The 13,605-nt window shown below is 44.1% G+C and overlaps 1 protein-coding gene across 2 annotated transcripts; it reads left to right on the forward strand.

Annotated features, from left to right (window-relative positions):
- The first annotated feature begins 1,817 nt into the window (after positions 1–1,817).
- smox (spermine oxidase) lies at positions 1,818–13,605 on the forward strand. Of its 2 annotated transcripts, none has more exons than XM_053856388.1 (7): positions 1,818–1,951; positions 5,388–5,617; positions 7,370–7,596; positions 8,069–8,242; positions 8,791–9,508; positions 11,200–11,360; positions 12,083–13,604. In XM_053856388.1, the coding sequence occupies exons 2-7, from the start codon at positions 5,416–5,418 to the stop codon at positions 12,227–12,229; spliced, it is 1,629 nt and encodes a 542-aa protein (XP_053712363.1). In that variant the 5' UTR covers positions 1,818–1,951; positions 5,388–5,415; the 3' UTR covers positions 12,230–13,604. The 2 variants fall into 2 exon arrangements, with proteins under 2 accessions (XP_053712363.1, XP_053712364.1); XM_053856389.1 differs by having other exon boundaries at positions 1,880–1,942; positions 12,083–13,605.

Genomic DNA, 13,605 nt, shown 5'->3' on the forward strand with positions numbered 1-13,605 from the left:
TTACAATAAAGAGAGCTAGTAGAGACGTGACAGTGAGTATGTGAAGTCAGTTCTTGGTTCAAATATAGAAAATGTCTTAACATAACAAAAAAAAAAAAAAACAAATCGAAGTATTACAGTTTGTTCATTAATGACGTCAAGGCTTGTTTGAAGTTCAAGAGGAAATCCTTGAAGGAACAGGCTGTGTTTGCTTTGGTGTGTTGGCCTGCCCGCTACAGCCTCCCCCACCCCCACCGCCACCCCCCACAGGAAGTGGTGGAGACCATTCATTGGTGGGACCCACCTCTCACATGTCATAAATGTTTGACCAAGGGTCAGTCGTCACCATCTCCCCGATTGACTCCCTTCTTGCCCTGTCCTATTTCGGTGAAGGGATCATCCCAACAACGACCTGCTGTCTTCCAAAATAAGATCCACTCAAATCTTATAATTGGACTCTTGCAGAGATCTGCTGCATTTTGCCGCTCTCTCAAAGGAGCAGTTGTGTTTCCCTGTTAGTTTTCCTCTATTTATCATCATCATGAAAATGTTAAAAAATGTCATAGAAATCTGTCTCACCACTCTTGAATAGTTTTAAACACAGTACCACCCTCACATCAGCGGTGTGGTTGTTTTTTCACTGGACTCTTCTCGTGGTGGACTCTTCTCGGTCCACTAGTTTCATCCCAAATCCATTAACAGGATGAGCAAAAATAAAATTGGTCGTTTGTTCATGAGTGCCTTGCAATAACCCTACAATCCATCCTGTGTTTGTAGGTCTCTGCAGCTATTTCTAGACTCTTCTCTTTAAGTGCATTTTCATACATTTCCGATGACCTAGACTAAAAGTCTTGCGTGATATTAGTCTCAGTTGTGTTTTACTGGCTGATTAAAACCTCTGTCGTCTTCAGCATTGGCAACTACTATTATGGTCATGACCTGAACAATCTGAGCTGAACCTTTAGTGCCGCACTAAAAATGGTTACAACAGACTGTCATGCATTTGTGAGGTCAGGCAACACAAACATTCCTCCACAGTCCCAAAATAATCCAGTTTTTAGGACCATCTGAGGTGTTCAAAGAATTGATCTGAAAGAATCTGTTCAAACCAATTCGCCCTGCTGAAGATTCAATTTTTTTTTCAGAATCAAAATCAGAATCAGAAAAACCTTACCAATAGGGAAATTTTGTTTGTAACTTAAGATGTTCTGTAACCAACAAAATATAAAATACAAAATACTCTTTAGCAAACAATGTAGCAAAGAGAAGAAGGCTATGCACATAGTGCACATAAAGACATGAAAGTGGGATATGTACAATGTGCAAAAAATAGACACAGATTAAAGACATATTGAGATGAAATAAACGTTCCAAAAATATTTCACAGTACATTTTTACACGGATTAAGTGTAGAGTTTTATTGCCATAGGAAGAAAGGACCTCCTGTGGCGCTCTGTGTCTGTGTAGACGGGTAGTGTCAGTCTATTAGTTCGTGTCAACCCCAGGTGCAAACATCAACTGTTAAACTCACATGCTCCGATCTGCTGAGATCTGTTGTTTATTCACCCTATGCTGTTTTTAGCAATTGGCAGCTTGAAGAAGCAAAAAATTATAATAATTAAGCGTATTTTATAATTTACTAATTTACACTGATGGAGGTGAAGAAATAAAACCACATGACAGATGAAGATTTTCGTTTTAATTCTCTTAAAAATAAATAAATAACAACAATCCACTTCGTATCCTCCTCAACATGTGCCGCTTCAGTTTCTGCGCAGACTCACTGGTGGGCTTGTCTCTGACGTCACCAGCCCCTCATTCATATTCATCAAGTGGGCGGGGCTACGGGACAAACTGGCTGCTTCTGGTTTCTCAGCATAAATACAAAGCGGAGCCGGTGCGAGAGGCAGCGACACGAAGACGAACGGAGCTCCGAGAGGTTTCTTCCCCCACTGAAGAAGAAGTGAGTCAGGTAATAACACCAGCGGCCACGTCGACACAACCAGTGATGTTTGATCCAGTGATGAGGAGGTTTAAATGTGGCGGAGGGGTTGTTGTCCGCGCGCGCTGCATGTAAACAAAGCGCTCCTTACACCGCTATTTTGTGTTGTCCGGTTGTTGTGTGTAAAACTCTACACAAGTCGGCTTTGTCAGTGTGTTGTGACACTGGTGTATTGTATTCTTGCTGTACGCTCCACATCATCTTGTTTACCGACTGATGTGGTTATTTCACCAAGTTTGAAAGGAAAACCTGCCGTTGCACCGTTATATACGTGGCACTTATAGCGCTCGTTTCCTCCTCCGAACCTCAGCATAACTTGAACAGACAACTTAACTTACACAGCGTCTCTCTTTCCAACCTCATTTTTCGGCGCCTCTCTCTAACAAAAGTCTTTTTATGAGCTTGTTTTAAATAAATCCTCCATTGAGGCGTTGCACGCTAACACCAGTGTGTATCTAATAATATTAATAATAATGCTGTTGTTGTTTTTTAATCACACTAAACAACTGTGAAAACATCAGTTTTGTAAACATTTCTTCCTACTACATTATATATCCGTTCATTCTCCGTGTACAAATAGTGACTATGGCTGTATAGGATTTGTCAGCTGATGTGTAAACAGTTAAGAATATGTGAGGTGTAGTTTAGTCATTAGTTTTCCATGATTTTATTTAGTTAATGAAGAAAGCTTTTCAATAAATATAATGGTATTGATTCAGTCTCACACTGTAATTAACCTCAAATCTTTCCTGGCGTCGCTGCTAGTTCTCTAAGTCACGTCCGACAGAATCATTGCCATTGTGCGGAAATGATGCTGTTTCACCGGTGAAGATGAAAGAGCTCGAGCAAACCATTTATCTGTGTAAAGATCTGAGTGTTATTTGAAGAGCAGTTACACTTTCAGCATGACGAATCTCGCAGAAGCTTTCTTTCCATTCCATCATCCCACTTTGAGGAAAATCCACTGAACAGTGAGGAATGCTGAGGGTTTGGCACGGAGCCACTAGATTAGTGTGGTTTGTTGCCAAGCGAGGGTTGAGGACACAGTGAACCTTCTGAAAATGCAAGTTTAAAATACATTCAGACGGTAGATAGACAGATGATGGAATGTTTGCGTTCATCCATTCATGCTCTGTAAAAGAATCACCAGCAGGATCACTGCAGATTGCCATTTCTAGGTCAGTGTTGGACCCCCCCCCCTCCCCTTACTCCACTCCACCCTGAGCTGCCCAAGGCCGGCCCACACGTAAATCTGTGATGACGATAGAAATGCATTGTTGGCTGTTCATGACTCATCCTGGGATTTGTAGGAAACTACACCGGAATGAACTGGAGAAGCCATTGACTGAGTCATGTGACCTGTCATGTCATTACTACACCATCGGTATCTTAAGAAGCAGAAGTTAAAACTGCTAATAATAATATTGAGGTGTAATTACAGTTTGTTTTCCTGTTAATGCATCCATATATCACCTGCTCTGTCTGTATAATTGTATGCCTCTTTGGTTCATCTGAAGATTTTGCTCCATTTTAATTATATTTGCTCCACTTTAAATTCAATTAGGGTGCTTAAATAAGCACTTTCCCCCGCTGCATGTGTTTAGACAGCGCTTGATGTTGCCTCGCAAGTGTACCTAAATGCTTGATGTCTGAAACACTGTGTGGCTTTGTACACCGTATGCCTAAATTAAGAGAATATTTTCAGAATGGCAGTGAACAGAGACTCCTGTGTATTTTGTCTTTAAGTTCACATACGGTCAAATATTAAACACACAGACAAACCTAAAGTGCTCAATGATTATCGTGTCACTGGGGAGGGGGTTGGTGGGAAGGTAACCTCTAAGCCATGGGACAAGGACCTCTACGGATGTTTCTTAGAATCAAGAAACGACAGGATAAAGAGAGCTTCTGTTTTTCTGGTTGGAAATGTAGGTGATGCAAGGACAGGGAATTAAAAACCTTTGTAGAAATGGAATCTGTCACTGGATGCTACCACCGCACTTCAGCTTCAATCGTAGATGACAAAACTGTAGCAGTGACATCACCGTCAAAGTAGCGTTGCCACAAAAAAAGGGTATCATTAACAAAGCATTAGCGCTGTGTATTGGTTGGAGTCTGGCAATAGGACGTGTTTCGTTCCAGGAGTGACGATGCTATATATATCAGGATGTAGAGCGATGCTTTTAGTACACAGATGTATGGCAATATTTGTCATCAAAATGTTCACATTAGATAGAAAACATATTAAATATAATACGTGGAAAAACGTGAACTGCTGTGTAGTTATCTCTAGCTTGGCTATCGTCTTCGCTTCCCTTTGAAAGCTGCGGTTGGTGGGCTTCTCTTCTATCGTAGAGGTTAGCACCTTAATACTAAAAAAGTGTATCCTAGTATTTATGTACTGTATCCATCTAGTACACATAAAATGTCAGTTGCGTGTTTGAGTGTATTGATATTTTTGAACATCCTGCTGAACATTAAAATTGAAAAACAATTGTAAACCAAAGCAGTAGGAATTTCATTGCAATAGTTTATTTTCAAAATGGCTCTGAATGTTGTTGCTGAGGAGCTTTATTGTACTCATTCCGAGAGTTATTATTACTTCTTCATTGTTGTGAGTGTAGTGTGAGCAAGCTACTGCCACTACAAGCTAATGATCAATCATATTTCAAATGCTAAAAATGTGTCCGCTTATACTGATAAAATTGATGTGGGGCAGTAATACTGGGTGAAAATAACTTTTGAGGTGATATGTAATGCAGTGCAACAGCATGAGAGTCAAAGCTAAAACAGTTTAACATCACCTGATTTGTTTTTTTCATTGGATTAAAAATCAGCATCAGCTCCAGGGAGTTCACTCTGTCCTGTTGTGCCCTAGACTGTGTTGACTCTTGGGTCCTATCTGTGACTGAGTTTGACCCCTGCTCTGATTTGCTCTCATCATGTCAGTACTGATGCTCAATGTCTAAGCTTTTTTTCTGGCTATTTTAGAATTCAAAGTACATTTTCCTGTTATATTTTCATAAGGCGACCCACATCCACGAGTTCACCGATTTATTTAAACCGTGATGTGGGTCAGGGTACCGAACATGTTCTCGCACAGGAAGTGAGTCAGATTCATCAGAATCCCTGTTGATGTTTAGTATTCAGTCTCGTTGTGTCAAGTGGCTATTTTTAGCTTTTGCTTAGTGAACACAACAAAATGTCGAGGTGTCTTTTGGTGCTCGCATCAGCAGAGAGGACATGCTGACACACGTCCTCAGCACTTTCGATCACATGACGTTTTAATCTGATTACAAGAAGAGAAATGTGCTTTTTTGGAATTACTTTCCACCACAGAATCGTATGTTCATTTTTAGGCAACAGTTCACCATCAACTCATGATTTTTTTTTCTTATCCCGGCAGACTCCAGAGAAGAAGTAGCTTGGACGGCATGCAAAGTTGTGAAATTTCGTCTGACAGCACTGATGATCCTCTCAGTAGTGGCACTCGTCCGCAGCCTCGAATAGTAGTGATCGGCGCCGGCTTGGCCGGACTCGCTGCGACCAAGTTCCTCTTGAAAAACGGCTTCACGGATGTCACGGTCCTAGAGGCGGCAGACCACATCGGTGGGAGAGTAAACAGTATTCAGCACGGTGAGATGATGACCATGCTCTCCACAAACTGTGTGTTTCTAACTATGATATTACTGAATATATTTCACGGCAATAAGGTGGTGCGTGTCTGTGTTCAAAACACATGATCCTGTTGAGCTTCCCATTGTGTTCCAGTCCAGGACATCATTTTTTGGTGTCTGAAGACTCTGAAGTTTGAAACTATATATTTTCATGTGACTGTAATGCAGACTATCGCCGTAGAATTTAAGTTTATTACAGTCAAAAATGAGTGTCCCAGCCGTCACAATCCTCTTGTCCTTTCGCAGCGACTGGACTGATAAATGCATGTTAGCTGCGGCTTACATGTCGCAATGAGCATGACATGCTTAGCCGCACTCATTTTCCAATACAAACGTGTTTCTCTGCTCATTTAAATCAGCGTTTCCCTGCAGCACCGGCCGGTGCAGACGTGAGGAGAAGCGGTATCAAAAATGTATACATATTAGTCTTGTCATTACTCAATGAATGACATATTTAAGGTGAAAATTCTGGGAAATAAATGCCTCGGAGTCAATATACTGCATGCAGCTGGAGGGATGGTCTCTTGAGTGACCTGTGGTTGGATGGTAGCTTAATGTTCTCAGTGGTGTCACTGGGGGAATGCATGCTGCTGGACTGTGAGCGCTCCTCTGATGCATCCGTAAAAATAGCCTTTGAAACATCGCCTCCAAGCAAGCTGCCTGCTTTGGCGCATTTTTGTTCACCATCCCCTGTTTATCCTGAACTTAACAGGGCGGCGGATTAGCGCTACGTTCTCTGTGATTTGCTTGCGTGACGTTGACAGTTTCCCCAGCTGAGGCCTTATTACATCGCAGGATCACGGTGATCCGATGCTGATTTCATCAGCTCGGAGGCGTCAGAGAAGATCTGACCTCATCACCGACACAGACTCACTGTTGCGGCACGTGGACGCTGTGCTGATAAAAGACTGACCGATAATTGAGTTTGTTATGTAAATGCCGACGGACATACATTCATGTTGCGTAATCATTCACCGTTTGGAGTCTGTTTAAGTGGAGCAACGACAATCGGACCACAGATGTCTAATGGAGTTGACCTCATTCTTGAAATCATTAACTTCATAGCGTCAGATTTATTTTCTAATTACAAAATGATTTAATGGCTTAATTATCTTTACGTCCCTCCAGTAATATTTGTCCTCAGCGTTCATGTCAAGAGGAATTACATTACAAGAGAAAAGCGTTTTTAAATGCCATATTTTGAAAGTAAAAAAAGTTCAAAGCAAATATAGAATTTTTTGTTACATGTAACATGACACTTGAAAACAAGATAGAGACGCACTGTCAACAAAACAGTTCTTCAGCACCAAGCAAGCAAAAATGAAAACATTATATATTTTTTTCTGAAAGAAACTCTCAAGCTTCATAAAGGATCACAATGTGACACGTTTTGTCAAGTAATAGTAATAATTGTAGTTATTTGCTACGATGTTACGATACAGGCGCATGTTTCTTTGCAGTAAATACTGGAAAATGTTAACTTTAGCTCAGAGAAATAATTTAAAAGAAAAAAAACTGTGTGTAAAACGATGTAGTACACATGCCAGACCCATGGGTGGCGTTGTAGGGTTCGGACAGCAAACAACGAAGATTGCATAGCTTGTCATGTTACATTAGCATAGCAACCTGAACATGGAAACAGTCTTTTGTATGGACTGATGAGGAGGTTGAGCTGATATTTCAAATGGACTGTATTTTTTTCCTTTTGTAGGTAAAGCAACGTTGGAGCTAGGAGCTACCTGGATTCATGGTGCCAATGGAAACCCAGTCTACCACCTGGCCGAGGACAACGGGCTGCTCGAGGACACCACTGACGGAGAGAGGAGTGTCGGACGCATCAGCCTGTACGCCAAAAATGGCGTGGCTCACTACCAGACCAACGCTGGGAAGAGGATCCCCAAGGACCTGGTCGAAGAGTTCAGTGACCTCTACAATCAGGTGAGGGAGACTCGCAACAGCTGCAGGTCACTTGAGTTCCTCAATCCTGTTTTGACATCCGCGAAAGAGCGAATGGTCTCACTCGCTTTGTAAACTTTCTCGCAGTGTATGTCACCGGTGTTCTTGAAAGGCTGACCCAATTCTGTAAAACGCCTGTTTTCAAGATGAAGAAAAAGGTTGTTGCACCAAATCTGATCACTGGCTGACCTCGATAAAAAGTCAGACCCCAGTCTATATTTTCAGCGTGTGAATCAGATCATTACCAAAAGAAAGCAAAACTCTGACATTCATAAGGCTGACAGAGGGAAAGCTGTTTGAATTTGGGCTTTCCCTTCTCTTCATTATACAATCGCCTCAGTGAGCTGGGTGAAGAGGCATTTCTTTTAAGTCTTGATGACCTTCAATGCCCTCAGTTCCTTCTTCTGCTTTTTTCTTCCTGGTGATTCTTGACTTGAACTTTCCTCTCTTGTAGGTGTACGAGCTGACGCAGGAGTTCTTCCAGAACGGGAAGCCTGTTTGCGCAGAAAGTCAGAACAGCGTCGGCATCTTCACCCGTGATGTGGTGCGCAAGAGGATCATGTTGGATCCGGATGATTCTGACAGCACCAAGAAACTCAAGCTCTCCATGCTACAGCAATACCTCAAGGTTTGGCTCAAGACTTTTAACCAAGACGTTTTTCTGTCTTTGTGGTAGCCGGGAGGAAATACAGCAGTCCTATGATGACATCACAGTGCCCTTAAATTATCTTACTTTTTATGAAACATGCAGTTTAATGCTCAAAATCCAAAAGTAAGAAATGGCATCAATGTATTCAGTGGTATAAAAATAAATGATTCAATTGTGAAATCCTAGTGAGAGCTTCCGTACCAACATGTATTTTATCAATATGATCAAATCTAATCTATAAATTAGTAATATTCTTACTGGCTGTAGCATGACAGAGCTCTTACAGCACAAACGCAGCCGACGTGAAGAAGAGGCCATAAAGAAGGGAATGAATCACACACGTAATCCAAGTCACTTGAAAGTTGGTTGTGTGTTGTGTTTTATCATGTCAGAAGGGCCAGTTGGTGGTCATGTGACCAGATGTGTCAGCGTGATGAAAAGCAACCACTTCCTATTTTGAAACATTATTTTTGGTGAAGATGAAAGGAACTTCTCAGTCCAGCACAGTCCTGTTTTCACTGTCTCAGGTGGAGAGCTGTGAAAGCAGCTCACCCAGCATGGATGAGGTCTCTCTCAGCGAGTTCGGCGAGTGGACCGAGATCCCCGGGGCACATTATGTCATCCCTGGAGGTTTCATGAAGATCGTGGAGCTCCTGGCCACGGAGATCCCGTCCAGCACCATCTGCCTTAACAAACCAGTCCGCTGCATCCACTGGAACTACTCGGCCAACCGCCAGGAGCAGAAGACCAACGAGAACAACCACAACCACGACAACCCCCGATGTCGACAGTACGACCATCGGGGCCAGCCCGTTTACGTGGAGTGTGAGGACGAGGAGTGGATCGCGGCGGACCATGTGATCGTGACGGCGTCGCTGGGTTTGCTGAAGCAGAACCACGAGGCCATGTTCTCGCCCTCCCTGCCCGAGGACAAGGTGCTTGCCATCGAGAAGCTGGGCATCAGCACCACCGACAAGATATTCCTGGAGTTCGCCCAGCCCTTCTGGAGCCCCGAGTGCAACAGCATTCAGTTCGTGTGGGAGGACGAGGCCCAGCTGGAGCAGCCCGTTTACCCTGAGGACCTGTGGTACAAGAAGATCTGCAGCTTTGATGTCCTTTACCCTCCTGAGCGCTACGGATACATGCTGAGCGGCTGGATATGCGGGCAGGAGGCCCTCCACATGGAGCGCTGCGACGATGAAACGGTGGCCGAGATCTGCACGGAGCTGCTGAGGCGATTTACAGGTCAGAACCCAACACAATGTTGACCTTTGAGCGGTGCTCAGGTGATCCTGCTTACAAGCTGGAAGTCATTACATCATGCCTTGTAAAATGACATCAGGAGGCGCGCAGTGGAAGTCTGCTCAAAAGACTTCAGTCTGTGGTCCAGCCTCGCCTGTAAGTGCGTTTTAAATGAACCCCGTTTGCCTTCAGGCGAGGACAGATCACCAAAACTTTTAAGGCTCTGGAGATAAGTTGTATCACTGGAAGGCTGCGCCGCTTCATTGCAGTCATCGCTGCTGATGTGTCACCAGGCAGGAAGTGACGAAAGACTCAGCAATTTCTAAAGCTTGAGTTTGTTCCGTCCCTGCTCACAAGGGATGGGCGATACGGACAACATAAATATTGCATCTGTAATAATGACAATTATCATGAAACAAAGATTTACATTCTATGTTAGACACGTGACAGTCTCTCTTGAAACTTGTTAGTTGAGTTTGTCTCCAACATCATTATTTGTCTATGTTTAAATATAACAGTTAACTAAGTGTAGAGATGAGAAATTCAGTGTTTCCCTGGTAGAAGCCGCTGGTGTCTGACAGACTGCTCTGCCAGTTTTTATTTAGGGGTTAAATTGAGCCGTCTGTCTGCTGTATTAATAGGAATCAGAATTTGTTGATGGTCCCTAATTGATACTGGGTTGTAGCATTAGCACTAACTGTGAGAGTGTGTCGCCACCAATACCGGAGTGGAGGTCCGTCCAATATCCAACTATTTTCACCATGGCGTTCCACCAGCGCAGCGGGAGACCTGCGTCTGTGTTGATATGAACCAAGGCAGAGGACACAAATAAACACAGATCCAGAGACTCAGAGTGGACAGATGTCATTATCAAAGGTTCCCTGTATTAAAAATAAGTTTAAAACTGTGATCAAGAACCAAAGTCCATCAAACTCTCCACACCTGTCACACACCGGTGTCGACTGACAAACGCCGCGTTCTCATGGCAGGGATTGTTTTTGCTGCTATATCATGTACGACATGAGTTTGGACATGAGTTGGAGTAGATGACTAGGTCTGACTGAAGGTGACCTTTGATCAGTCTATAAAGACCTGTCATGCTCCTCATCTGTGTCTCCCACATAATCTATTGGTCTAAAGGTCAGCTGCGAGATTAGCAGGAGCTGTAGTACCAGCACTTGCTGTAGTAGTCGCTGAAATGTAAGATCTTAAATTTGATACTGGTGATATCGGACAATTGCGGGGGCGGGTGACGTAACATCTGCGCAGCATGTTGTCAGAAATAATGATGGAACTGATAAGCAGAGGTTAGTGGTTTAACCATCATCAATAAGGCATCAGTCAGCCACGATATAGACGCCGGTCTGATCACGGTCCAAGCTCCATTTACTCTGTGAGATGAAGATGAAGCCTCCAACGGTAATCCAGAAAGTTGCGCTCAGATTGAGGTCAGAGCGACACACAGGCTGTGTGTGATGTCAGCTCTTCCTATGGAGCCTGGATCCCCATTTAGGTCACCGTGCTTTAATCCCCTCAGCTGTGGCCTGATCACATATGGAGCTGCTGGTGTCGGCGCACTGACAGATGGTCCCCAGTTATTGATAGACCCTGGATCCCCCCTCATCACCAGCGAGATCTTCCACATGGGCCTTCAGATGGAGACACGTGTGCTGATTGTTGTGCTCCTCTCCTAGGAAACCCAGACATTCCCAAACCTCGGAGGATCCTGCGCTCCTCCTGGGGCAGCAACCCCTACATCCGAGGCTCCTACTCTTTCACCAGGGTGGGCTCCAGCGGAGGAGACTTCGAGAGGCTGTCCATGCCACTGCCTTACACCGACAGCACCAAAGCTCCAGTAAGTGGCCCGGTCTGTGATCCGCCGTGTCATTTGAGCGTGCCCCATGTTCTATATGTGTCTCGTATGGGTGGGGAGGGTGCGACCCCTCACCTCAACTGGTGTTAGCTTAGCTTCACATAGGCGCACAAGTCAGTCTGTGTGACTCACTGGTTTGGGAACACGAGCGCCAGGAACAAGGCTTTGATTGAGGCAGGTGGGGTGGAGAGGTAGGTTGTGAGTATCTGGAGTTGGTCAAGTTTTATATCAAAAGTTAAACAGACTTTATTATATTTTAGTGATGTTGGTCGAGTTGCAACATGGTTTGCAGCAGCACTAACATGGCTACACCCCCCCCATCATTTGTTGACATTCGCGACGTCTCTCCTCCTCCAACTTCCCCGTGGCCCCTTTAAAGACAGTTCTTGACCTCGCTGGCAGCATCTGGCGGACACAGCGGTTCCGTCACCTCCGTGTAGCTCAGCAGCTAGAGTCCAGCTGGTGTTTGGGGCGGGGAAGTCTTTATTTCCTCCACGGCAGTCTAGACGATGAAACCTGAGGCTTTGTTGATGAGGTGAGGTGGCGGCGGGGGAGGGGACGCAGCGTGTGCTCACATGACCGGGCAGAAGGAGCAGGGTGACCCGAACTGAGCCGTCTGCCTGAGGACAGGGTCTGTGAGGGGAATGGAGCACAACAACTGCGATGACATCATGACTGAAACTGGTTCTGAATCTGCTTCTCAGCCCCTGCAGGTCCTGTTTGCCGGAGAAGCCACCCACAGAAAATACTATTCCACTACCCATGGTGCTTTGCTGTCAGGACAACGGGAGGCCACTCGCCTGATAGAACTGTACCAGGACTTGCACGACACCACAAAGCCTAATGTGTAAACTAAAACCTCTAACTGGGTCTCAAACTGATCCACTGAAGGGCCGCAGTGGTTGCAGGTCTTTGTTCCAACCAATCAGGAGCTTCTCACCATTCAAGTGTCCGTAAACACTTCGGCCCTCTGAGGACCGGTCGGAGACCCCTTTTAACCTGAATATCTGTTTGAGTGACTCTGGTGGCTACACAGGTAGCAAGGGCATTACTCCGCTGAGGACGACGGAACTGTGTGTACAGTAGTGTAGCTCAGTCTTATGTTGTTGCAGATGTACAGTTCAACGTTGCCAATGGTGCTGTGGTCTCATGTCACTGTGGTTCACGTGTCGATAATTCCAATAACAACTGTAATTTAACTTGGTTTTTGTAAGTGCCTTCTGTAAGTATTAATATTGTTATTTTAAACTCAATACTAAAATGATGTTTAAACTGAATAAAACAGTTTTGTTGCTACAGCGGTGCCTCCTCAGCCTTCGGAAAAAAAATGACCATAAAACATTTTTTTTTGGCAATTTAATCGATGACGAGTGAAAATGGTTTCCATCTATTGCAGTCGTTGCAGGAGGACGATCGCTTCCGATCGAACTCTGTAATAGTCTTCGACGCTCCCAGAGAGATGACGCTGCGGCCGCTGGAGCTCGGAGAGCTGAGGTACATGTTTCAGTTACTATTCGGATGAACAGAAGTACAATCATTCATACAGCGAGTATGTACAGAGGTAATGAACACGGACCGTTTGTACAATCGGACATGAGAGGAAGCGCATGGCGAGCGGTGGGCCGCCATTATTCACCCCTTCAATTGTGCATTTTCACCTGTTCCTCTTTTGGTGTTGGTTCCTTAAAGATCATGATCATTTGTGCTCTACATGTTGGTTTATGGTTGAAAGAAATCATTTAAATGAGTGATTCTTGTCTCCAAAGGGGCCAAACAAACATGATGTATTCAGTATATATTATATTCTGCCACCTTATCGCTGCTCCAGGGTCACAATGGAAGACAGCTATCCCAGCTACACAGGGTGAGAGGCAGGCACAGGTTGCCTGTTACTTAGAGATGGACACAATTTCAAGTCTTTCTGGGAGGAAATCCCAGAGCGAACCCTCACAACGTCAGAATTCCACTTCCATTTCATGATAAATAAATGTGCTTTAATGAATGAATGACATGTGTATATCACTTTTAAAACCAAGTGTATAATTCTGATCGCAGCTGAGATAGGCTCCACCCCTCTGTGACCCTGGCATGCTGGGAAAGTGGCACAAAATGTTGAAATGTATTTCTTCCCTCATATACAGCACATTTTCATGTATATTATATTATTATATGCCATTATTATATTCAAAATAAATATATTTACAAAGAAAATATACATTAAGAATAG

This window comes from Synchiropus splendidus, chromosome 2, assembly GCF_027744825.2.
Source record: "Synchiropus splendidus isolate RoL2022-P1 chromosome 2, RoL_Sspl_1.0, whole genome shotgun sequence".
Classification (NCBI taxonomy): Eukaryota; Metazoa; Chordata; class Actinopteri; order Syngnathiformes; family Callionymidae; genus Synchiropus; species Synchiropus splendidus.

Bases quoted from the DNA above. Each gene is read 5' to 3' on its own strand.
- smox (XM_053856388.1), top strand. From the start codon at position 5,416: ATGCAAAGTTGTGAAATTTCGTCTGACAGCACTGATGATCCTCTCAGT. The intron at 7,597-8,068 runs GTGAGGGAGACT...CCTCTCTTGTAG, and splicing joins TCAGTGACCTCTACAATCAG to GTGTACGAGCTGACGCAGGA. The intron at 8,243-8,790 runs GTTTGGCTCAAG...TCACTGTCTCAG, and splicing joins TGCTACAGCAATACCTCAAG to GTGGAGAGCTGTGAAAGCAG.